General features: G+C 46.0%; 1 protein-coding gene across 1 annotated transcript in view; it reads left to right on the top strand.

The window, feature by feature from the left end:
- FASN (fatty acid synthase) overlaps positions 1-25,340 on the top strand; it is a 142,045-nt gene that overhangs the window by 85,497 nt on the left and 31,208 nt on the right. Inside the window, exons 18-29 of the mRNA XM_082272472.1 lie at positions 12-92; positions 208-393; positions 4,271-4,450; positions 6,029-6,232; positions 8,582-8,904; positions 10,881-11,270; positions 12,690-12,854; positions 14,626-14,744; positions 16,277-16,413; positions 20,141-20,344; positions 22,315-22,465; positions 24,533-24,711. Coding sequence (XP_082128598.1) covers positions 12-92; positions 208-393; positions 4,271-4,450; positions 6,029-6,232; positions 8,582-8,904; positions 10,881-11,270; positions 12,690-12,854; positions 14,626-14,744; positions 16,277-16,413; positions 20,141-20,344; positions 22,315-22,465; positions 24,533-24,711 — 2,319 coding nt within the window. The remainder of the gene's footprint in view (positions 1-11; positions 93-207; positions 394-4,270; positions 4,451-6,028; positions 6,233-8,581; positions 8,905-10,880; positions 11,271-12,689; positions 12,855-14,625; positions 14,745-16,276; positions 16,414-20,140; positions 20,345-22,314; positions 22,466-24,532; positions 24,712-25,340) is intronic.

Here is a 25,340-nt window from a genome sequence, read left to right as displayed (position 1 = left end):
TCTCTCTGCAGGCATTGTTCAGCTGGAGGTTCGACTCATGCCGGCATCCAAGCGGTTTGAGGTCTCAGAGAGCGGAAACCTAGCAGCTAGCGGTAGGTCAACAACTGGCATTTTATTACCATGAAGAACACCTCTGCATCAAACCACACAGAGGCAACCAATTTGAAATGTGCAAAAAATAAAACTTAATAACATGTAACTTTCTAGGGAAGATTTCCATCATGGAAGAGAACAGCCTGAATGATTTCCGCACACAGCGCACAGATTCTGTGATTGGGAACAGTGAGAAGGAAGATTTCCTCTTGTCAGATAAAGATGTTTACAAAGAGTTGAGACTGCGAGGATATGACTACGGACCCACGTTCCAAGGAATTATTGAGTCCAACAGTAGAGGTGAGGTGTTTCTGTGTATTCTTGGTAAAGAGAATTGGATGTTGTGCTACTATTTATGGGTCTCTTCTGGTGATATCTCTGTGTGGAGTTTCCAGCTCTGTACACCTGCTGTGCCCATTATGAGGGGTTCCCACCATCCCTGTGCCGAGTTCCTGGGTCTGTACACCTGCTGTTTCCATTATGAGGGGTTTCCCCCATCCCTGTGCTGAGTTCCTGGGTCTGTACACCTACTGTGCCCATTATGAGGGGTTCCCTCTATCCCTGTGCTGAGTTCCTGGGTCTGTACACCTGCTGTTTCATTATGAGAGGTTTCCACCATCCCTGTGCTGAGTTCCTGGGTCTGCACACTTGCTGTTTCCGTTATGAGGGGTTCTCAACATCCCTGTGCTGAGTTCCTGGGTCTGCACACGTGCTGTGCCCTTTATGGGGGGTTCCCACCATCCCTGTGCTGAGTTCCCGGGTCTGCACACGTGCTGTGCCCTTTATGAGGGGTTCCCACCATCCCTGTGCTGAGTTCCCGGGTCTGTACACCTGCTGTGCCCATTATGAGGGGTTCCCACCATCCGTGGGCTGAGTTCCTGGGTCTGTACACCTGCTGTTTCATTATGAGGGGTTCCCACCATCCCGTTGCTGAGTTCCCAGGTCTGTACACCTGCTGTGCCCATTATGAGAGGTTCCCACCATCCCTGTGCTGTGTTCCTGGGTCTGCACAACTGCTGTTTCCATTATGAGGGTTCCCTCTATCCCTGTGCTGAGTTCCCAGATCTGTACACCTGCTGTTCCAATTATGAGGGATTCCCACCATCCCTGCTCTGAGTTCCTGGGTGTGCTTAACTGTTGTTTCCATTATGAGGAGTTCCCTCTATCCCTGGGTTGAGTTCCCAGGTCTGTACACCTACTGTATCCATTAAGGCGAGTTCCCTGCTCTGAGTTCCCAGGTCTGCACAACTGCTGTGCCCATTATGAGAGGTTCCCACCATCCCTGTGCTGAGTTCCTGGGTCTGCACAACTGCTGTTTCCATTATGAGGAGTTCCCTCTATCCCTGTGCTGAGTCCCCAGATCTGTACACCTGCTGTGCCAATTATGAGGGGTTCCCTCTATCCCTGTGCTGAGTTCCCAGGTCTGTACACCTGCTGTATCCATTAGGCTGCATTCACATGTCAGCTTATAATCGCGGGCAGAACCGCCGCGGTTCCGCCCGCGATTCGGAGATTTATTGCAAATCGCGGGACGCCTAGCGTTGCCCGTTAATTTGCAATAGCCCCCCAAACGCCGAGCGATGTTGCCGCGATTTACGCCCGCCGAATCGCGGCAACATCGCGCAAACAAAATCGCGGGACGCAATACGCTCCAAAGAAGCTCTTGTACTTTTTTGGAGCGTATTGCGTCCCGCGATTTTGTTTGCGCGATGTTGCCGCGATTCGGCGGGCGTAAATCGCGGCAACATCGCTCGGCGTTTGGGGGGCTATTGCAAATCAACGGGCAACGCTAGGCGTCCCGCGATTTGCAATAAATCTCCGAATCGCGGGCGGAACCGCGGCGGTTCTGCCCGCGATTATAAGCTGACATGTGAATGCAGCCTTAAGGCGAGTTCCCTGCTCTGAGTTCCCAGATCTGCACAACTGCTGTGCCCATTATTGGGGGTTCCCACCATCTCTCCTCTGAGTTCCAGGGTCTGCACATCTGCTGTGTCCATAATGAGGAGTTCCCACCACCCCAGCTGGATATTCACTTGTTTTATATTATGAAGAATGTAACTGAAGGATCTATAACACACAAAGGTGGGTGGGAACACCCAAAACTTCCAGGTTGTCAGGAATTATGGTGGGGAGATCTGTCTGTTGGAATAAACGGGATGTACAATATGTATAATAAGCCAGAGGCTGATTCAGCCTGCAAAGCTCCATCAGTAACTAAAACTAAAAGCGTGATATTTCAACTATAGGTGGCATCTGATGGGTCACACCTTGGTTTCTGATAACCTGTGGGGATTTCAGGACTGAGATCTATCTACTAAAGGTCCTGGCGCTGTACTTTCAAATTTTCCCTCCTATTTTCATGCTTTTCCACCCCTCCCGTGGAATTCTATGTGATGTCAAATACAGTAAAACCCAAAAGAAAATTCATGAACTGGTTGCAGTACTGGTTGAAGCAGGTGTGCAGTGCTGGAAATTTAAGAAGAAAAATTTTACAATCTACCTATAGCTTTATTTGCCTGATAACAAATATAATAAAAAAGGACGTTCTACTTTAAAAGCAACATAGGGAAAGCTAGAATTCCCCTTTACCTAGCTCTAGACCATGGGTGTCCAACCTTTTGGCTTCTCTGGGCCACATTGAGTGTAGAGAAATTTTCTCAGGCCGCATATAAAATATATACTATAGTTAAGGTATATAAAAAGTAAATTAAGTAATAAAAGGTTGCCGCGCTCTTCCGGCGCTGCTGCGCCCCCCGCATTAATTTAACACAACTTGTGGATGATCCCCTCTGAGGCAGCCTCTGCCTACAGTTAGTTGGAAGCCGCTGTGGCCTTGCCCCCGACTCGACTTCCTTCCTCCCCAGCAAAATAAATTGTCAGGGGGCAGTGGGCCGCATTGCCTACGGTTCCGGGCCGCAGGTTGGACATGCCTGCTCTAGACCTTGAAGTAGCTTCAGCCTATGCAGCACCTTGGTCCTTCTGCATCGCCAACTGAGAACTTCTAGTGGTGGAATGGATAGTGCTGAAGAGTAAGTATTGCAGTCAGAACTGCTTATTTTTTTATTTATTTTTTTAGCTGCATGGGAACCATTTGGTGAAAAAAACTGGCCATAGTAAGACTGTTAAGTAATGACAACATTATCACCCAATCAATATGTAAGAATTGCTTAACTGCTTAGATTCCATAAGGCTGGCCATGCATGTTCAATTCTCTGGCCCAGTGTTCATTTAGATTTGCCTTAAAATGGCTCTTCAGTCATGTTTTCATCTTTATATCTATTAAATCTTCTGCCTTTGTTGTTTTAACCTTGGAAAGTAAGACTTTTTTTTTTCTGCCAGTAAATACCTTATACGGCCCACTTCCTCTTTCTTGTCTTGTAATTTGCCTATGCTAATGGCATCATGCACAGCTCTCTCTCTCTCTTGTGAGAGTTTGCCAGCAAGGGAGGAGGTAATGAGTCATAGGATAGCCAAGGAGAGCCGAAGAGGGTTGGATGAGGGGCAGAGATAACAGCCGAGCGGCTTCTCAGCCACATCGGTTGTCATTACAAGACAGCCGACCGTCGGCTATGGACGCCGGTACCGGGGTGATGCATCTAGCCGCAGTCATCACTCCGGTACAGCACTTTCCCGAAATATCGGCAATATCGGAAACCTCAGGGGCCGATTCCAATATATCAGGGAAAGTGCATATCGGCCTTCGACATATCGGCTTTGCCAATAATCGGTCGATCCCTAATATGTGTGTGTGTGTGCCTGTATATATGTGTATGTGTGTCTGTGTGTGTATATATATATATATACACAGTTAAAATGGCTGTAGCCAGGCTTCGTGGAGGGAGATGTCTACAGCATATTTGGCAAGTACCGAATCCCAGTATATACTGTATAAATTAATATGCAAAGTGGTTGGAGGGAAGCTTCAGAATCGCAAACATATTTTGATTAAAATGATGTGAGCAGACTGCAGTTCCTCTTTACACTATGAAATGCAAGGGCCTGCCTAATTGGGTACAATTGAAAGTTGTTTAGATTTGACCTCATATTATATGGTTTTTGGTAAATCTAAAGAAAAATTGTACAAGACGATTGAACATGTATGGCCAGCCTAAGGGTGAATCAGGAAAGCTGATGTAATTAGGTGAAATATGACGCTAACCGCTGTATGTTGTCCTAGGTGACAGAGGGAAGTTGCAGTGGACAGGGAACTGGGTGACATTCCTGGACACCATGCTGCAGATGATGGTCTTGGGAATAAAAGGCCGCAGCCTGCGATTACCAACGAGAATCCTGTCTGTACACATCGACCCAACAACACATGAGGAACACGTCTGTCCAGGTCCAGATGACAAGAAAGGTATCTGATTTTTATAATTTTCCTTCTTTGAATGCAAGTTCTAGGAGACTAGTAAACTGTAACCTCATATGGAAGAGTTTGAATGGTTGCTATACTCAAATTGGTTGTAAATGAATGAAAATGAACAAAGCGCATCCCTCTATAGTGTGTACTTGTCTCCATTAAGAGCACTAAGTGTAATTTCTGTCTGCTGCTTCATTCATCTGCTATTGAGTTTTCCTGACACCAAGAGAAAAAAGGTGACAGGGAGGGAGCTCCAGCTGATTGACAGCCTCAGCTCTGATCCTGTGTGCTGTGTGAAGGGGGGTGTGTCTCTTCCCTCCAATCGGCTCTCAGAGTTTTCTAATAACAAACCTTCCTTCTCCATATTTTAACAAGCTACACCATTAAACATCTGCTAAGCCCTTTAGGGAAATTAAGACTTCCTAGAAGCATCATGTATAGTTTTATTTACTTTTTGTTGGATAGTGGTTCTATTGCTTAAAATCTTTTTATCTTAATCATACAGTATAGGGCAGGCTTGATTTTCATAGTCCTAGGGTTATAGGCTGGTACCTTCAAGTGACTGGACACTGGCAAAGGTTTTTTGAGGACTTGCCTACTGGGTGCTCTCCTGAAACCCAACACCAAAAACCCTCAGTCTTTTGCTATTAGTCTAAGGCAGGGGTGTCAAACGCAATTTCATCATGGGCCGCATCAGCATTATGGTTGCCATCAAAGGGCGGGATATACAGTATCTGTAATATTAAATGTCCAGAGAACCCCATGCCCCCTTACACGAGATGTCAAGAACCCCCCCCAATCAGAAGTCAAAAGTCACCCACGCTTCCTTACATTACAATGCACCCTCATACCTTGTGCTGCTGCCAGGAAGAAGATGCGGGTGGATCTGGGAAGAAGTTCAGGGTCTGGAGGAGACCCAGAGGAGGGCTGCAGCCAGCTTTTCAGAGTTTGCTGAATGCTGAGACCAGGGGAGGCAGAGGCAAGGTGGTGTTAAGGCTGCACAGAGAGGTGCAGGATCTGTAGGAGGAGTTCTGCCCTCCTCTCTGCTGCGGACTGCTGAGAAGGGGAGAGGGTGGGCAAAGATGAGCCTTTCTGCAGCTGCACAGAAGGGTGCAGGATCTGGCAAAGGAGTTTGGTCCTCTCTGCTGCCAAATACAGAGACAAGGTGGACGTAGAGACCAGGGGGGTGCCGCAGCTGCAGGAGAGGTGCGAGGGCCACATTCGGCCCGCGGGCCTTGTGTTTGACACCGGTGGTCTAAGGTGATGGACCTCTTCACCCTAAAAATGATGGTACACATGGGCTGAATATTGGCCAGTTTTGGCTGGTTCAACAGAAACTGGCAAACATTTGGCCCGTGTGTACAGCTCCTCGTCCGGCAGAAGCCGATCTCACAACGGTGACCTCTTAGTTTTCTTTTTTTGTCCGGCCTGCTGGGTTGGATGAAAAAGAACTTCCCGTGTGTACCTAGCTTTACTGACAAATCACTCTTAGCTAAACTCATTTATTATTTCACTTCAGATTTTTTCAATCAATGTTTTAATCAACTCTTCACTGTCTGTTTCTTATCATTGTAGCTGTACCAGTTGCTGTTAACAACTGTTTGGAAAGGATAGTATCTGGAGGTGTTCAAATATCAGGACTCCATGCCACCACAGCTCCCCGTCGGCAGCAGCAGCAAACTCCACCAACCCTGGAGAGCTTTGTCTTCACCCCGTACTTTGAAGAAGACTGTCTGCAAGGAGATAAGGACCTCCAAGGTCTACTAGATCACTGTACAGGTACATGGTGTGTCAGGGGCAAAACATATGGGCCCGCTATGATGGGATTCTTCTCTGACCAATAATCAGGATAGGGAAAGTATTCAATGCTACAAGGACAAGAAGACAGAAGCGCGGCATCCGCATTAGAATAAAAGCGACCTATTTAATAGTAAAGAAACTTAACAAGGAAGTGCTGTAACTTTGCCCTATGAGATTGGTCTATGGATATTGGCTTTGTGGCAGGAGTGCAAGCTTCTTCAAATATATGCTGGCAACTCTAGGTGGCTGCATTCTATACCTTCTTTTAGTGACAGTCACCTTAAATCATGGGTGTCCAACCTTTTGGCTTCTCTGGGCCACATTGAGTGTAGAGAAATTTTCTTGGGCCGCATATAAAATATATACTATATTTAAGGTATATAAGTAATAAAATGCTGCCGCCCCGCCCACCGCACTAATTTAAAACAACTAGAGGATGATCAAATGAAATGGAATCAGTATACAGAGGTTTACTTCTTCTGAGAGATAATAAAGGAACACTCTAATCACCATGACCACTTCAGTGATTTGAAGCGGTCATGGTGGTAGGAGTCAGAAACACTGCACATGCTCCCCTCCGAGGCAGCCTCTGCCTACCATTAGTTGGAAGCTGCTGTGGCCGTGCCCCCGACCCGACTTCCTTCCTCCCCAGCAAAAAAAAAAAAATTGTCAGGGGGCAGTGGGCCGCATTGCCTGCGGTTCCGGGCCACAGGTTGGACATGCCTGCCTTAAATGGTAATTCCACTTTTGTTGAGAAAGAAAACAATTCCCTCCTGGTGAGCAATGTCAATTGTATCAAACTTACAGATTCCTACCTGTTTCTGCTCTGTAGAAAAAGCTGCCTGTTCCATTAAATCCTTTGGATGCAGATCAGTGGCGGCTGGTGCTCGATATTTAAGGGGGGGCGGCAAACCAATGCCGCCCCCCCCCCCCCCCGGGGAGACAGATGGGACAGCTGCATATTTCAGAGGCCTCCTTACCTTAGGAGGCAAATGACAAGGATCCGAGGTAGGGCTGCTGCTCTGTGCTCCAGGTTCTCCTTGTTTCGGGGACATTGCTTCTCCTCCCGGCCAAACAGAAAGTAGGTCCTGAGACCCCCAGTTGGCCGGGAGTCCTAAGACTTCCTGGCCAATCGGGTCTTAGGAGCCACTTCCTGATTGGTTGGGAGGAGAATCGGGACAGTAGCGAATATTAATTCGCTATTGTCACACAACTGGGTGGGCTCTGCGCCCCGAGCCCACCCTTTTTTGAAGCCAATTAAAGCCTAAGGCTGTAATCACGTGCTTAAAAAAAAAAAACATTGAAATTCATGCGTTCGGCGCCCTGCTTGTAGATTAGGGGCTGGCGCATAGTTTAGGGGGGCGGAGCCCCTTTTCCCCTGTATGCACAAGCCGCCACTGATACAGATTCTTAATGGGGGGTAACTGGTCATTATAAGCACCTGGTGCACTCTTTGTGTTCTGATGAGAAAGACTGCAGTGTCTGCATCCCTTTAGAAGTGATTAATGGAGATGATGAATCACAGAACGGTGATTAGCGATTATCTCACCCAAATGTAATTTCTATTGCAGGAGATGCCTAAAATATGACTTGCATGTTAGTGCAGACTTCAGGGAAAACCAGAGAGCAAATCACACAAGTGGGAAATTACATTTTTGGAGGCTTTTGTACACAAACTGTGTATAGAATGCCTGTAGGTTGCCATATTGCATTGGATTACAATATGCCTTTTTTTTTTTTTTCGTTTTTTTTTTTTTTCTTTTTCATGACAGTGGAATTACCCTTTAAAAGTGATAAGAAATATAAATCTGTAGTATAGAACAGACAATACTTCTATGGTGCTTTTCCACTGCATGGAACCGAACGGTTCGGGTCGCTTTTGTGCTTTTCCACTGCTGGTACCGCATGGTATAGTGTAGGAACGGTTCGGTGCGGTACGGCGGCGCTTTTCCACTGCATGGAACCGAACGGTACGGCTCTCAAAAACAGTACCTACTCGATTGTGGTTCCAACAGGTACCATACCCGGTACCATATCCCACAATCCTTTGCATGCAGTCACTACTAGCCACTGATTGGTCAGAAAATCCCATCGACCCCGTTGTTATCCCACCCACTTAACTTTAGTACTACTTTAGTGGAAAAGCAAACCATACCGTACCGTACCGAACCGTTCCAACACCGTACCATGCGGTACCAGCAGTGGAAAAGCAAACCGGGCCAAGCAGGGCCGAGTAGAGCCGAGCCGGTACTTGCAGTGGAAAAGTGCCACTAGACTCCAGAACAGATCTGACTGATACAAACCTAGTTCTATTGTTTTGTCTTGCAGATAAGATCTGTGAACTGGAATTAAAAGTGGCCCAGCATGGGCTAAAACTGGATATTCCTGGAACCAAATCCGCAGTAGGTGGCCAAAGGAAAAAAGATTTGAGCGTGTCCTCCGACCAGGGTCTTCTCCATGTTCTTTCAGAGATCTGCAACCTGGAACTCAACGGCAACCTGCATTCAGAGCTGGAAGAGACCCTTCTACAAAAAAGCAATCAGCTCCGAGATGACCCCCTACTGAAGGGGCTACTTAATTCTTCAAGCCTAAAAACCTGTCTAGATACAGTTCTGGAGAACGGCAGTCCACACAGGATCAAAATCATTGAGGTAAGTGCAGATAGCACTATGGGAGAACTATACTTTTTCCACCTGGAGTTTATCAGTATGTGATCTAGCTGCTAGAAAAAGAGGGGAGGCAGTGAAGTCCTTTGACCAAACTTTTGGAACTTTTTTAAATGGACAAATGCAATTTGGGGGCCTTCAGCTTACATCTGAGATCAGTGTAGGACACTTCCAAGTTCTTCTTGAGATCTTTCACTGGTACGTTTGAACTGCAGTTCTATCTAAACCAGGGGTGTCAAACCCCCATTTCGTCACAGGCTGCATCAGCATCATGGTTTTCTCAAAAGGCAGGTTGTACCTATAGGACTATATAAATGTAGCCAGGGTTTTTTTCTCAGAGAATAGGTTCAGAAACTCAACCACACCAGCCAAACCCCTCCCCCCCCCCCGAAGAATTGTATCGAATGGTGGGTGTGGCCAAATTGCTAAACAATTTAAACCGGCAATAAATACAAGGCGTGTGTTATGTACAGAGTTCAGGGATGCACTATGTACAGAATGCAGAGTTCAGGGATGCACTATGTATAGAGTGCAGAGTTTAGGGGTGCACTATGTACAGAGTTTAGGGGTGCGCTGTGTTGCAGAGTTCAGGGATGCACTATGTACAGAGTGCAGAGTTCAGGGATGCACTATGTACAGAGTGCAGAGTTCAGGAATGCACTATGTACAGAGTGCAGAGTTCAGGGGTGCACTGTGTACAGAGTGCAGAGTTCAGGGATGCACTATGTACAGAATGCAAAGTTTAGGGGTGCGCTGTGTTATAGAGTGCAGAGTTCAGGGATGCACTATGTACAGAGTGCAGAGTTCAGGGATGCACTATGTACAGAGTGCAGAGTTCAGGAATGCACTATGTACAGAGTGCAGAGTTCAGGGATGCAGTATGTACAGAGTGCATAGTTTTGGGGTGCACTATGTACAGAGTACAGAGATGCACTATGTACAGAGTGCAGAGTTCAGGGATGCACTATGTACAGAGTGCAGAGTTCGGGGATGCACTATGTGCAGAGTTCAGGGATGCACTATGTACAGAGTGCAGAATTCAGGGATGCACTATGTACAGAGTGCAGAGTTCAGGGATGCACTATGTACAGAGTGCAGAGTTCAGGGATGCACTATGTACAGAGTGCAGAGTTTAGGGATGCGCTGTGTTACAGAGTGCAGAGTTCATGGATGCACTATGTACAGAGTGCAAAGTTCAGGAATGCACTATGTACAGAGTGCAGAGTTTAGGGGTGCGCTGTGTTACAGAGTGCAGAGTTCAGGGATGCACTATGTACAGCATGCAGAGTTCAGGGGTGCGCTATATATAGAGTGCTGTTTCAGGGATGCCCTATGCACAGCGTTCAGAGGGTTTAGGGGTGCGCTACGAACAAAGTACAGAGTTCAGGGGTGCTCTGTGCACAGAGTGCAAAGTTGAGGAGTGTGCTACATACAGAGTTCAGGGTTTAGGAGTGTGCAGGGTTCAGCTCTCTTTCACAGGATGTCCTCATCTCACTTCCGGCTAAAAAAAAGGCCCTGGGTGCAAAGACCACATGAAATGGCCTGGCAGCCTGGATTCAGCCTGCGGGCCTTGTGTTGACAAATGATCTAAACTGTGTGAAGTTGTTTTTGCATTTCCATTGACTTGTGTGAAGAAAGCAGCACTGAATTAAACAAAAGCCTGTATACACTGACCCTTAGCACATGAATGCAGGAGGTAATGACAGTCATCTCACAGGGTTCAAACGTCCACCTCATGTAGCTCCCTGTGATGGTGTGGCAACACTGCTGCACTGCTACTGAATTCAGAGCAGAGTTGCCACTCTCATGTAGGCTGTGCTTGCTTGCAATCCAGTGGGATGAAAAATATTGCAGGGGGTGTGGCTATCAGCATTATCGTGGATCAGTTCCTGCACCTATAGTCTGAAAAAAAGCCCTGTGTATATCTATCTAACCACCTGACCCCTTACAATCTTCCACAGGCCCTCGCAGGAAACGGCCATTTATCTTCTCACGTGCTAAGTCTTCTGAACACCCAACCAATGCTGCAGGTGGATTATACAGCCACTGATCGGACACTAGAAATACTCTCAGAGCTGAGCGGTGACCTGGAAGTGGCAGGAGTGGCTGTGGAGCAGTGGGACCCGTTGGTCTCCCCACCTAACAATTTAACAGGAGCCGACTTGCTGGTGTGTAACAGCTCAGGACATCTGCTGAAGGACCCGAGACAGGTTCTCCCCAATATGGCTGCTGCGGTAAAAGAAGGAGCATTTGTTTTGCTGCACACGCTTCTGAAAGGGCATATCCTTGGGGAAAGCATAGCCTTTCTGAGGACGCAAAATCTGCAGCAGAAAGATGGGCTTCTCTCTCAGGTAAGATGAAATACATTAGCACCTGGCATGCCATTAGATCAAAGTGTCTGTAGAAAGAGCTGTTCCTATTGCTGTGGCCTCCAGCCAGGTCCTTCCTCTTACTAGAACCATTTACCACTTTACCACCGGAGGATTTTGCTGTCCTACGTCTGGGCCACTTTTTGCGATTCGGCACTGTGCGAATTTAACTGACAATTGCGCGGTCGCGCGACGCCGTACCCAAACAAAATTTATGTCCTTTTTTCCCCACAAACAGAGCTTTCTTTTGGTGGTATTTGATCACCTGTGCGATTTTTACTTTTTGCGCTATAAACAAAAAAAGAGCATAAATTTTGAAAAAATGACAATATTTTTCACATTTTTTATATGAAATTCCCCCCCAAAAAATGTAAAAATCTAAATGTTTTTAAATTTTTGGCCAATTTGTTTTCTGCTACCTATGTTTGGTAAAAAAAATCACAATAAGCGTATTTGAATTGGTTTGCGCAAAAGTTATTGCGTTTACTAACTAAGGGAAAGATTTTTGTCATTTTTGGTGGGTTTTTTTTTAACGAGAAATGGCGGCGATCTGCGATTTTTTTTTTTTGCGGGACTGCGACATTGCGGCGGACAGATCGGACCCTTGACTAAGATTTTTGACACTTTTGGGGGTACCAGTGACATTACTACAGTAATCAGTGCTATACATATGCACTGTTACTGTAAAAATGACACTGGGAGGGAAGGGGTTAACTTTATTGGAGAGGGAGGGGTTAAGTGTGTCCCTAGGGGCGTGCTTCTAACTGTCATTGGATGTGGCTAGTGGTGTAATAGCACAGATCAACGGTCCTACATAGCAGGACCGAGTGATCTGTGTTTTTACACAGGGGAGAATGACAGGCGGCTTTGTTTACATTAGCCGCCTGCATTTCTCCCTCTCTGCCCGACGATCGCGAGTGACCGGCGGACATCGGGTCCACCGGTCACACGCGCCGGCTTCCTCTGGTACGAGCGGGGGCGGGAGCGCGCCTCCGGCGGCGCGCGCTCGCCCCCTATTCGCTCCCAGGCTAGTGACGTACCGGTACGTCACTTTGCCTGGGAGGGGTTGACCGCCGCCGTATATATTCGGGCGGCGGTCGGCAAGTGGCTAAAGAGCACAGTATAACTTTTTTTTAGATATTCTGTATCAGATGTATTTGTATAGGGTCTGAAGTATTTACAATAATTGAATTATATTTTTTTGGAGTATTTGTATACCAGATAACCGCAGATCATAGACTGGGCTAGGTAACCATTTTTGACAAGGAATGTAATGTTCTCCACTTACAGCTGAGATATTTATCACTTTAGGGTAGGTGGATATTGTATCTGCAGGTGCGCAGGTTAAGAAATAGAATTTGAGATACAAAAAGCCTCGTAATGATTTTCTGTCCCTGACAGGCAGAGTGGGAGGAATTGTTCCAAGCCGCCTCTTTGGATTTGGTTGCCATGAAGAAATCTTTCTACAACTCCGTCATTTTCCTATGCCGCCGACGTGGCCCACAGAAGACGCCTGTAACTCTGTCGGTGGAAGACATGGATTGTTCATGGGTGGAATCTCTCAAGGTAAGCTGTTTCAGGGAGATCATCAATTCTGCCATGGATTCATATTCTGATACTTGTTTATCGCAATCAGGGCCGTCGTTCCTTTTATTTTCCTGGGGGGGGGTTCAGCCTTGAGTACCCAGAGAACAATAATTAGCACGTCTGTCACGCTGTGACAAATTGTGGTGTGTGTGTATATATATATATATATATATATATATATATATATTTACACAGAATATACAGCGCCCCCAGCAGGCACATCTGTTAGTGAAGCAAATAGTAAACATGGCTTCAATGTCAGCCTCGTGGATAAGACAGGTGGTCTTCCCAGTAGCAGTACGGCCCCCGTAGCTGATAGGCTACACTAGCCTAGCTGCTGTGAAATTGACCGATGCTCTGGGGGGGGGGGGGGGGGGGTTGGACCCCCCCTTATCTACGCCTCTGATCGGAATGTTCTAACTCGTTATAGCTTTTCTGATGCTGCCAATGAACTAATGAATGGGGTTGGCCCATGGTTTAGCTGCACCAGGTATATTTCTCCATGCCATTTTGGCTTCTCCATGTCACTAGGGTACCCTAAGCTTGTGGAAAGGATTACAGAGGAAGCTTCCATAATAATTCAGCATCTTTATCCTCCTGCAATCTTATACTTACACAGCACCAGCATTAAGTGTCCAGTAACCGTTATATAGAGAACTGGTGACATTTCTTAATTAGACACTTGCAGCATTAGGGCTTTGTTTAACACTTGTTATTGGGGGGTAGTAAAAACATGAAGTTGAGCTGCTCCAACTGCTCCCATTGAAGCTGGAAGGCAGCAGATGGGGGTGTACACATGCTATAGTAAAAATGATCCCCCCTGTCGCAATTGGCCCGGATGCTAAACGCAACTCATTCAACTAAAAGGGGCCATGCTGCAATGGACACAATCCACTGTGGAATGCTTTTCAGATGGTGAAGCTCGTGTAAATGAGCCCTAGGTTAGGCCTTCTCCTTTCAGTGCTGCTCATAATTTGAAAAAGGTGGAATACTTCCAGGTGCACCTTGTCAATAAATTTACTTTCAGTGCTCAGCTGTGTCTCAGGACCTGTAGGGGACACTTCAGGTCCTACCCAACCAACCCTATAAAAGAAGAGGGTATAATATATGCTTGTCCTGTTGCTGTGCTTCAGAGTTGCCGGATGAACAATTCACGCCATTTTACACACTTCCGGGTGATGCCTGATCTTCGGCAGCATGCTGTGGTTCCATTTGCTGGCTGATTTATAAATACAGGACGCAGTCAGGTTGAACACATAGTTCAGTAGTGGATCGGGCATCCAACAAAGGAAGCTGTCACAATACTGCAGAAGAACCAGCCTAAGGATGGCCCTGAGGAAGAGGGTACTCCCTCGAAACACGTAAGCCATATCTATGTGGACAATCTAAAGTTCGCTTTTCATCATTAGTAAGGATTTTGGTCCTGAGGTCTCTGGATAGCCGAAGGAATTCTTTGGTTTTATGCTTACACACAGCATACTTTTTTTGTGTGGATACCCATCATCCTGAGTGGGCAGTAAGGTTCTAGACGCCAACTATGTAGCAACTACCTCTTTAGATTTCACACAACATTCGAGCGCAGGAGACATTTACTAGCCAAAGGAAACGTCATTTTTAACTACTCTTGTAATCGTTCTCATGATCCCCTGTTATATGGAATGTAAATGATATAACTGGTAATACCACCACCCACCCAAAAACAGTTAAGCCTACTTTGTTACAGTTAATGGGTTTTTTTTGTGCCACACAGGAACTAATGGCGGATTCTACTGATCACCATATTTGGCTTACTGCCCTGAAGCAACCAAATTCTGGTATTGTTGGGATGGTAAATTGTCTGCGCCAGGAACCTGGAGGGCACCGACTCAGGTATTATTTTATTTACCTAATTCCATTATATTCCATAATGCTTTATGGCAGAATATGCAATAGGCACACGTACATTATAGGAAAGATTGGCAGAGTGTTAGGGTGTCTTATCACTTGATGGAGAAGGTGAGCAACTAGGAGTGTTCACATGCATAGCCACAATAAATAGAAATCCAAACACCTGCTCAGTATTCTTTAGGCTCAGTGGCCTAAGGCCCCTTTCACATGGGCGATCCGATCCAATCCGAAGTCAGTTTTTCAGGCGGACCTGATCGGATCCTCCATGCATCCCTATGGGGCAGCGGATGTCAGTGGAGACACCCGCTGCTATCCGATCCTGTCCGTGAAATCCAGACAGATGGAAACCCTATTTTCCATCCGCCTGGAGGATCGGATGGGATCGGATGAGAACAGACATGGGGTCCATTCTCATCCGATCTCCCATAGAGGACAGTGGGGATCTGACAGCTCCGTCTCCGCACACAGAGACGGAGCTGTCATCCGCCTGCTCAGCAGGGATCGGCGGATCAATTCCCCGCTGAGCAGAACAGACTTCGTCGGGCAGTGCGCCCGTGTGAAAGAGGCCTTAGGGCAGTGATGGCGAACCTTGGCACCCCAGATGTTTTGGAACTATATTTCCCATGATGCTCAACTACACTGCTCAGTGCGTGAGCATCATGGGAAATGTAGTTACAAAACATCTGGGGTGCCAAGGTTCGCCATCACTGCCTTAGGGTGTCTTATCACTTGATGCAGAAAGTGAACAACTAGTTTCTGAGTGTTCACATGCATAGCCACAATAAACAGCAATCCAAACTCCTGCTCAGTATTCTATAAGCTTAGTGGCCTAAAGCAGTGGTCCTCAACCCTGGCCTACAGGGCCCACTAACAGGCCAGGTTTGCAAGATAACTGAAATACATCCCAGGTGCTATCATTTGCTGCTCAGTGATTGCAGTACTCTAGTCTGCATCTCCCCAAGGTAATACTTAAAATCTGGCCTGTTAGTGGGCCCTGAGGACCGGAGTTGAGGACCACTGGCCTAAAGGATGTATTTTAAACTCCAAGACCAACTGCCCAGACACAGCCAGCAAGAAGAAGATGCACCCTCAGGATATCAACAGTCTGTTTCAGTCAGTTGAATTTGTTATTTAGCTAATGACTGTAAACACAGGACTTTTTATTTCCAGTAGAGCAGCTAAGAATAGATAGGTAAACAAATGAAAAGGATACTACCTGTTGGAATGTAAATGATGAATACAAAATCATTTGCAATATTTTTGAAAAGGTACAGGAAAAGGAATGTGATTATATATTTTTTTGATCCTGAACACAATAAATAAAAATAAATCCATACAAAAACACTGTGCATTCCTTTTAGGTAAGCTTTGTAATGCATTTGCTTTTTTAACCATACAAGGTGTAGATTCATGTTGAGCTTATTAAATTAAGCAGCTCTTGAATAACTTGATAGGTAAATATTTGTGCACCGATTTCCCTTTCAACGCAATTATCTTGTAATTTCCCCCCCCAGGTGCATCTTTAATTCTGATGTGGAAGTGTATGAAGTTCCTGACAAGGAGCTCCAGCAGCTGCAAGGCAAAGATTTGGTGATGAATGTTTACCGTGGTGGGAAGTGGGGGTCATTCCGCCACGTTTCATTTCAAAAAGGTTAGTGAGTAGTGTGCATCTGTTCATATGCTTTGAGTTGAGAGCATGGATATGCAAAATAGGATGCAGGGGCTGACTGGCAACTTTCAGCCCAGGGGGCAAGTACAGACCAGAGGCCCATGGTGTAGCGACTCAGCCCCACCTCCCACTGTCCCTCTTCCCGCCATTCCAGACTGAAGCTCCGCTCCAGGCACTCTCTACTCACCGGGTGAATCCGGGTTCCCGACCTGGCCAGCAGGGGTAGTTGAGGGGAGCTGGGACTGCTTGGGGGAGGAGAGTCTCCAGTGGGGCAGTTAACCGGCCTTTGCTCAGCCACAGTTTACACCATCAATGCTGGGGGGTGGGGGGGGGGGGCGGCTGCGCATTGTCCTTGTCTTCATCCTGCACTCAGTAGGTCAGAAGTGGGGACTTTTTACTTCTCATCACCAGTAATCCTTTAGGCAGGTCTGTGGGGCAGAAGCGGTACAGCCTTTTAACAGGGCATCAGAGCAGCCCTGGGGGGAAATTGCCCCCCTGCCCCAGTCCTCCCCTGATGACATAATAACTCTAGTTTGTTAACTCACAATGTACTGGAAACATTAAATCAGCATGACAACCCTGCAGCTAGCATTTGTAGAAGGAGAGGTCAGCAATGGTGACCTCTATGTTTCCTCAGTACAGGTTTCCTTTAAGTTGTCTAAAGACAATTGTAATTATGTGAGGTCGCTGTATAAAGGCTACAGAGTGAAGAGGGTGAGACATGAACTTGATCACCATGAGTAGGAGATACCCAAACAGAATAAAGTAAGGAGTTCTAGAGTACTGGAGAAGTCCTGGAAGTGATCATGGGAGGAGGTGATGAGGTAGCTAGAGAGCAGGAGGTCTTGGGAGAAGTGAAGAAGACTGTTGAGGAGGTCTTGGGAGAAGTGAAGGAGACTGTTGAGGAGGTCTTGGGAGAAGTGAAGAAGACTGTTGAGGAGGTCTTGGGAGAAGTGAAGAAGACTGTTGAGGAGGTCTTGGGAGAAGTGAAGAAGACTGTTGAGGAGGTCTTGGGAAAAGTGAAGAAGACTGTTGAGGAGGTCTTGGGAGAAGTGAAGAAGACTGTTGAGGAGGTCTTGGGAGAAGTGAAGAAGACTGTTGAGGAGGTCTTGGGAGAAGTGAAGAAGACTGTTGAGGAGGTCTTGGGAAAAGTGAAGAAGACTGTTGAGGAGGTCTTGGGAGAAGTGAAGAAGACTGTTGAGGAGGTCTTGGGAGAAGTGAAGAAGACTGTTGAGGAGGTCTTGGGAGAAGTGAAGAAGACTGTTGAGGAAGTCTTGGGAAAAGTGAAGAAGACTGTTGAGGAGGTCTTGGGAAAAGTGAAGAAGACTGTTGAGGAGGTCTTGGGAGAAGTGAAGAAGACTGTTGAGGAGGTCTTGGGAGAAGTGAAGAAGACTGTTGAGGAGGTCTTGGGAGAAGTGAAGAAGACTGTTGAGGAGGTCTTGGGAAAAGTGAAGAAGACTGTTGAGGAGGTCTTGGGAGAAGTGAAGAAGACTGTTGAGGAGGTCTTGGGAGAAGTGAAGAAGACTGTTGAGGAGGTCTTGGGAGAAGTGAAGAAGACTGTTGAGGAGGTCTTGGGAGAAGTGAAGAAGACTGTTGAGGAGGTCTTGGGAGAAGTGAAGAAGACTGTTGAGGAGGTCTTGGGAGAAGTGAAGAAGACTGTTGAGGAGGTCTTGGGAGAAGTGAAGAAGACTGTTGAGGAGGTCTTGGGAGAAGTGAAGAAGACTGTTGAGGAGGTCTTGGGAAAAGTGAAGAAGACTGTTGAGGAGGTCTTGGGAGAAGTGAAGAAGACTGTTGAGGAGGTCTTGGGAGAAGTGAAGAAGACTGTTGAGGAGGTCTTGGGAGAAGTGAAGAAGACTGTTGAGGAGGTCTTGGGAAAAGTGAAGAAGACTGTTGAGGAGGTCTTGGGAGAAGTGAAGAAGACTGTTGAGGAGGTCTTGGGAGAAGTGAAGAAGACTGTTGAGGAGGTCTTGGGAAAAGTGAAGAAGACTGTTGAGGAGGTCTTGGGAAAAGTGAAGAAGACTGTTGAGGAGGTCTTGGGAGAAGTGAAGAAGACTGTTAAGGAGGTCTTGGGAGAAGTGAAGAAGACTGTTGAGGAGGTCTTGGGAGAAGTGAAGAAGACTGTTGAGGAGGTCTTGGGAAAAGTGAAGAAGACTGTTGAGGAGGTCTTGGGAAAAGTGAAGAAGACTGTTGAGGAGGTCTTGGGAAAAGTGAAGAAGACTGTTGAGGAGGTCTTGGGAAAAGTGAAGAAGACTGTTGAGGAGGTCTTGGGAGAAGTGAAGAAGACTGTTGAGATGATATTTTGAGATGAATTTGGTGATGTCGCTCGGGGCAGAGTTGTGAATGGCTTATTTATGTTATTTGTGTTTTTAATTGTATTCGTTAGGCGAACATAGGCCAATGGAAGGATTAGCTGAGAGGGGAGGTAGACCACGAATGGTTGGTAAGGTAGATGAGTCAGGCAGCAACATTCATGATAGCCAGTGTAGAGGTAGACCAATGAGAAGGGAGTTGCAGAAGTTGAGGAAAGAGACAACAGAATGAAATAGTAAATTGAGTAGTTTCATTGGTTAAGAAGAGGAAAACTCTGGAAATATTATGGAGGTGAAGGCAATAATATTTGAACAGTCATTGAATTTGGGGCTGAAAGATGAGATCGGAGTATAGGATTACATCTAGCACCTTGACCTTACAAAAGAGATTGATAGCTGTGTTACTGATTATGATGGAAAAGTCAGAGGAGAAGGCATGGAGGGAGTAAACATTATGAGCTTACATTTTAGAAAAGTTTCGTTTTAGAAAGCAGTGTGGCATTCATCCATTCATTTTTAGGTGGAAAATCCCCCAACCACCCCCCAAGCAGTTAGCTCTTCTCTACTCCCCCTGGCTGATACAAACGTTCCCTAACGTGACTGTAAGTGGCAAAACATGTGTCCGCCCATGTATGTGGGCACCTTTAGACGTAATACCTTTGACACAAGAGTTATGATGGGGTGACAGCTCACAGGATAAAATGTGTGTGTATACTGTATATTAGTGATTGACCGATATCGTTTTTTTAATGCCGATACCGATATTTTTGGTCATCAGATATCGGTATCTGCTGATATTTTCGGACATGTAAAAAATTTATTTTTTTATTTTGCTAAAGGTACTCCTTGTGGAGGGATCTGCTGGTCTAAAAGACCCCAAACCCGAGTACCCGGAAGTGATGTCATGACATCACTTCCAGGTTTTTTACATGGAGACCCAGGTCTTCTCTTCGGCGGCGGTAGAGGTAGTATGCCCGGGTCTCCCGGTGGGACGGGAGACCCGGGCGAGCCGCAGAAGGCGGTGGGAGGGGGGGACGTCCCCTCCCGCTCCTTGTAATGACAGCCGAGGGGCTTCTCAGCCGCATTGGTTGTCATTACAAGTCAGCCGACCTTCGGCTATGGACGTCGGTACCGGGGTGATGCCTCTAGCTGCAGGCACTTTCTCGAAATATCGGTAACCTCAGGGGCCGATTCCAATATATCGGGGAAAGTGCCTATCGGCCCCCCGATATACCGGTGTTGCCGATAATCGGTTGATCCCTACTGTATATGTGCAAAAATGAAATTGTTCAATGGCTAAATCTTCTGTAAATGCCTCACCGCCATCGGCAGTCTCTGCCAACTCTAGTAATACCGTTGTCTGACTCATAATTGTGGATATTGAATCTTTTTTTGTGTAGATCAAGCTCAGGATAAAACTCCATTTGCTTTTGTGAATGTTCTGACCCGAGGTGACCTCTCCACTCTGCGCTGGATCGCCTCTCCCCTACGTCATTTCCAGCCCACTAACCCCAATGTGAAACTGTGTAAAGTCTACTATGCCTCACTCAACTTCCGGGACATCATGCTGGCAACCGGGAAACTACCCCCTGATGCCATTCCAGGTAAGATCTCCCATTGCTTCAGCAGATGCTTAATGGTCAACCAATGTAGAGGATCTACCAGGGGTTAGTAAAACAGGACTTTGCCAAGCAGTAGATGCATCCCTTAAATTTAATATTTCCATTTGGGTTGAATTAAGGATATGTGCAATTCCAGTTACTGTTTATTTAGTAAAGTGTTCCTGTTTTATTCCCCAGAATAGATTGTGCAATTTCAAATTTATAAAAAAAAAATAAAAATAGTTGTCCAATGGAGGTTTTCCAATCAGATGCTTGCTTGGATGATTATTTGTTATTGGCCACAGAATTTAGGGTACATATAAAGAACTATCCAGAGAAAAATCCTATCCTTCAGTCTAAAAGGTTATTTAAAATTTATATTTAACCATTTTTTTAACCACTTTAAGACCAGAAGGATTTGCCCCCTTAATGACCAGGCCACTTTTTTCAACTTGTCACTGCGTGACTTTAACTGACAATTGCGCGGTCGTGAGACGCTGTACACAAACAAAATTCATGTCCTTTTTTCCCCACAAATAGAGCTTTCTTTTGGTGGTATTTGATCACCTGTGCGATTTTTTTTTTTTTTTTGCCTCTACGCACACAAAAAAGAGCGACAATTCTGAAAAAAAAAAAGGCCTTCTCCTTTCAGTTCTGCTCATTTACACGAACTTCACCCTCTGAAAGCTCATGTAAATGAGCCCTAGATTAGGCCTTTTTTTTTTTGCGCTATGCACAAAAAAAGAGCGACAATTCCCGAAAACAAAAAAAAAAAAACAATATTTTTCACATTCTGCTATAGAACATTCCCAAAAAAAATCAAAAATCAAAATTTTTTAACATTTTAGGACCTATTTGTTTTCTGCTACATATTTTTGGTAAAAAAAAATGGCAATAGGCGTATTTTGATTGGCTTGCACAAAAGTTATCGTGTCTACAAACTACGGGAAAAATGTATGTAATTTTTGTTTTTGTTTTTACTAGTAATGGCGGCGATCTGAGATTTTTTGCGGGACTGCGACATTGCGGCGGACAGATCGGACCCCTGACTGACATTTTTGACACTTTTGGGGGTACCAGTGACATTACTACAGCAATCAGTGCTTAACATATGCACTGTTACTGTAATAATGACACTGGCAGGGAAGGGGTTAACATTATGGGTGATCAAGGGGTTAAATGTGTACCTAGGGACGTGTTTCTAACTGTTGGGGGCGTGGCTTCTGAAATGACCATAGAGACCTGTGATCCTATGTAGAACGATCACATGGGCTCTGTGATCATTCCAGGGAGAAGAACGGTCAGCTGTGTTTACAACAGACGACCGTTCTTCTCTCTCAGTGGGGGACGATCGCAGGTGCAAGGCGGCAATCGGCCCGCCGCTTACCAGCTGCATCAGCTCGCCCCCTAGCCTCCTGCTCGCGACCGCCGTACATGTACGGCGATTCGCGCAGGAGCGACTGCCTGCCACAGTACATCTGTGGAAGGCGGTCGTAAGGGGGTAAATAGAGTTGGGAAGGGGTAAAACCCCAGTCAGATTATTTTTAGCTTATTATTTTTTAGTTATAGGAGGATCTACCTTCACTTTCTATCCTTGGGGGTGCAACAGAAGAGAAAATTGCTCCAAACTGAATTAAATTCCCAGAGAGTAGCCACTTATTCCAATTAGAGGGTTTCTCCCCACCTTCTTCTCTGGTGACAGCTATAACATTTTGGATTTCCCATCAATTTCTGTCCTACTGATAATGGTCATCAGGAAAAATAGAAAATGTGTATCTTCCCAATATTCCCAAAACCAGGGAAAATCGGAATTGTGTTCCATGTAGATGGCATTGAATAGCCCCCCTGCTTTAAAACTGCTGTATGTTATTTGGAGTATTTAGTCTTACCTTGTATGTTGGTATATGTTTTTTGGTACATTGTTAATCATTTATTTTTCTTCTTTTTTATTTTTTTTATTTTTTCGTTACAAGGTGACTTGGCGCTGCAGCAGTGCATGCTTGGAATGGAGTTTTCTGGCCGCGACCCTGCTGGCAAAAGGGTCATGGGGCTTCTTCCAGCTAAAGGTCTTGCTACCGCTGTGGATGCTGATCAGCGCTTCTTGTGGAATGTCCCTGAGAACTGGTAAATAAATATAATGTAGATAGTTGTAGGGCACATGTGTCAAACACAAGGCCCCTGGGCCGAATCCGGCCCTCCAGGCCATTTCATGTGGCCCTTGCACCTCTCCTGCAGCTGCTGCATCTCCCTCATCTCTGCCCCCACCTTGTCTCAGTAGATGGCAGCAGAGAGGACAGATCTCCTCTGCCAGATCCTGTGCTTCCCCCTGCAGCTGCAGAGAGGACCCCCCCCCAACTTAGCAGTTGGCAGGAGAGAGGAGAACACAACTCCTCCTCCAGATCCTGCACCTCTTTGTGCAGCTGCAGCACCCCCTCCTCTCCACCTCTACTGGTCTTAGCATTCAGCAGACTCCAGCAGTGGGCTCCAGCCCTCCTCCAGACACTGCTGTTGCTGCTTCCCAGCTCTGCCTCCAGCTTCTTCCCAGCAGCAGCACATGGTAAAGGGGGTACACTGTGATGTAAGGGATGAGAGGGTGGGGGGCTCTTGACTTCTGATAGTGCTGGGCTACAGATAGAACCGGCTCTCTGAGGGCAACCATAATAGGGATGCGGCCCGCAATGAAATTGAGTTTGACACTCCTGTTGTAGGGCAAGGTAACAGGTTCACCTAATAGCACTCCTGATCCCCCTCCCTTCTTCCACTGTTACTAATTCTTACCTTCTACAACCCAATTGTCCTCCGGAGCCAAATATTACCAAACATCAACCTAAGTAATGTCACACAGGCTGCCCTTTACTTTGGCCTAAATGAGCAAAAGGTTCATTTTAAAAGGATCAGTCCGCACAAAACTGATAACTTTATTTTGTATAGATGCTGGTGGGTTAAAACGCAAGGATTTGCACTATATGGCCAAAGCTTGTGGACACCAGGCTGTCAAACCAATATAAGCTTGTTGAGCATCCCATTCCAAAATCATGGACGTCAATATGGAGTAGGGTCTCCTTTGGGGCTATTACAGCCTCATTTCTTCTGGCCAGGTTTTTCAGCAATATTTTGGAGTATGTCTGTAGAAATTTAAGCCAATTCAGCCAAAAAACATCTGTGAGGTTCAGTATTGATTTGGATGAGTCCTGGCTTGAAATTCGTGTTTTAATGCATCCCAAAGGTATTCAGTTAGGTTGTGTTCAGGGCTCTGTGCAGGCCACTAGAGTTCCTCCACACCAAGCCCATCAAACCATGTGCTTTTGGAGCTGGCTTTGTACACAGGGGAGCAGTCATGTTAGAACAGAAAAGGACCTTCTCCAAACAGTCGCTAAGATATCTAGAATGTCTTTGTATGCTGTGGTATTACCACCTGAACGTAAAGGAGAAGTACAGCTAAAGCTCGTCTGCTCTCCTGTGCCCCGTTTTCAGCAGACAGTGGGCTGAAGCCCGTTGTTGGCTGACGTCACAGAGCTGGTCCTGGCTTAGGCAAGATCACGACAATGGAGTCGGGATCCACCCACATGCCTGGACTGACACCTGGCTCAGCCTCTCAGCGAGCCGCTGAGAGCCTTAGCCAGCCGCTCCCATCCCCTCCACAGCCCAGTGCTCCAGTCCATTGAAAATGGGGGGGCAGAGGCAAGAGCTGCTGACTGACAGTCACCAGCTCTCTGCCCAGGGAGCTGTGAGAACTGAGCGATCAGCGGTGTTTGATCGCTCAGTTCTCAGTGTTAGAGGTGCCGGGGGACAGATGCAGCATTGGACCGATGCTGCATCCACCTAGGTAAGTATGAATCTAAAAAAAGAAACCAAAAAACCCATACTTCTTTTAATAATTTGGAGAGGTGTCTACATCCACTTGGCCATATAAGGTATTATACAAGCTGCTTCGTTACTTTTCTGCTATTTTAATTGGTTTATGCGGAACTGTTTTTTTTTTTTTTTTTAGATTACTTGTCTGTGTTTGCACTTTTTTAAGATTTGCCATCGCTGAGGCCTGTGTGGACATCTATGTATATATATTAAAATTGCATAGGAGTACTCAGAAAACATATTTTACATACAGTATATACATACTAGAATGCACTCAGGAGTACTCATAATCCAACACTGTAAACACTAATACAAGGCACCCCTGTTCTCTTGCAGGTCACTGGCTGATGCCGCCACAGTGCCAGTGGTCTATGCTACAGCTTACTATGCGCTGGTTGTACGCGGACGTTTACAGAAAGGCGAAAGTGTTCTCATCCACTCTGGATCAGGAGGGGTCGGACAGGCAGCTATTGCTATATGTCTTAGCATGGGGTGCCAAGTGTTCACAACAGTGGGTAAGTTGTCTTGAATGACTTTTTTTTTTTTTGTTTTTTTCATGCATGAATATTCTGTGTGTAACTAGTACCATTCTATAAAAAATATACAGTATCTGTAGAGAAATACAGTATGTAGGTGTTGGCCATCTGCAATCACATTTCCCCTGTTGTTTTCTATCAGGACTTAAAGCCAAAACTCTTTATTTGGTTTTGGATTGGCCAAAACTATTTTTTTTTCCTTCAGCATGTGCACACAATCGCATACACGCAGTATTTATGCACTTTTATATGAGCACACAGAACATGAAAGCGGTTGCCAAAGCAAGCAAAGTCCTTTCTTGTATTAACAGAGGCATGGACTCCTGAGAAAGATATCATTTTGCCCCTGTACAAATCATTAGTAAGACCTCATCTGGAATATGCAGTTCAGTTTTGGGCACCAGTTCTTAAAAAGGATATCGGGGAATTGGAGAAAGTGCAGAGAAGGACAACCAAACTGATAAGAGGCATGGAGGAGCTCAGCTATGAGAAAATATTAGAGGAACTGAATTTATTCTCTCTTGAGAAGAGGAGATTAAGGGGGGATATGATCACCATGTATAAATACATAAAGGGTCCATATAGTGAACTTGGTGTTGAGTTGTTCA

This window comes from Pelophylax lessonae (genome assembly GCF_965119305.1).
Source record: "Pelophylax lessonae genome assembly, chromosome: 11".
Taxonomy (NCBI): domain Eukaryota; kingdom Metazoa; phylum Chordata; class Amphibia; order Anura; family Ranidae; genus Pelophylax; species Pelophylax lessonae.
Note: the sequence above shows the minus strand (reverse complement) of the source record. Positions and strands in the feature narration are given on the sequence as shown.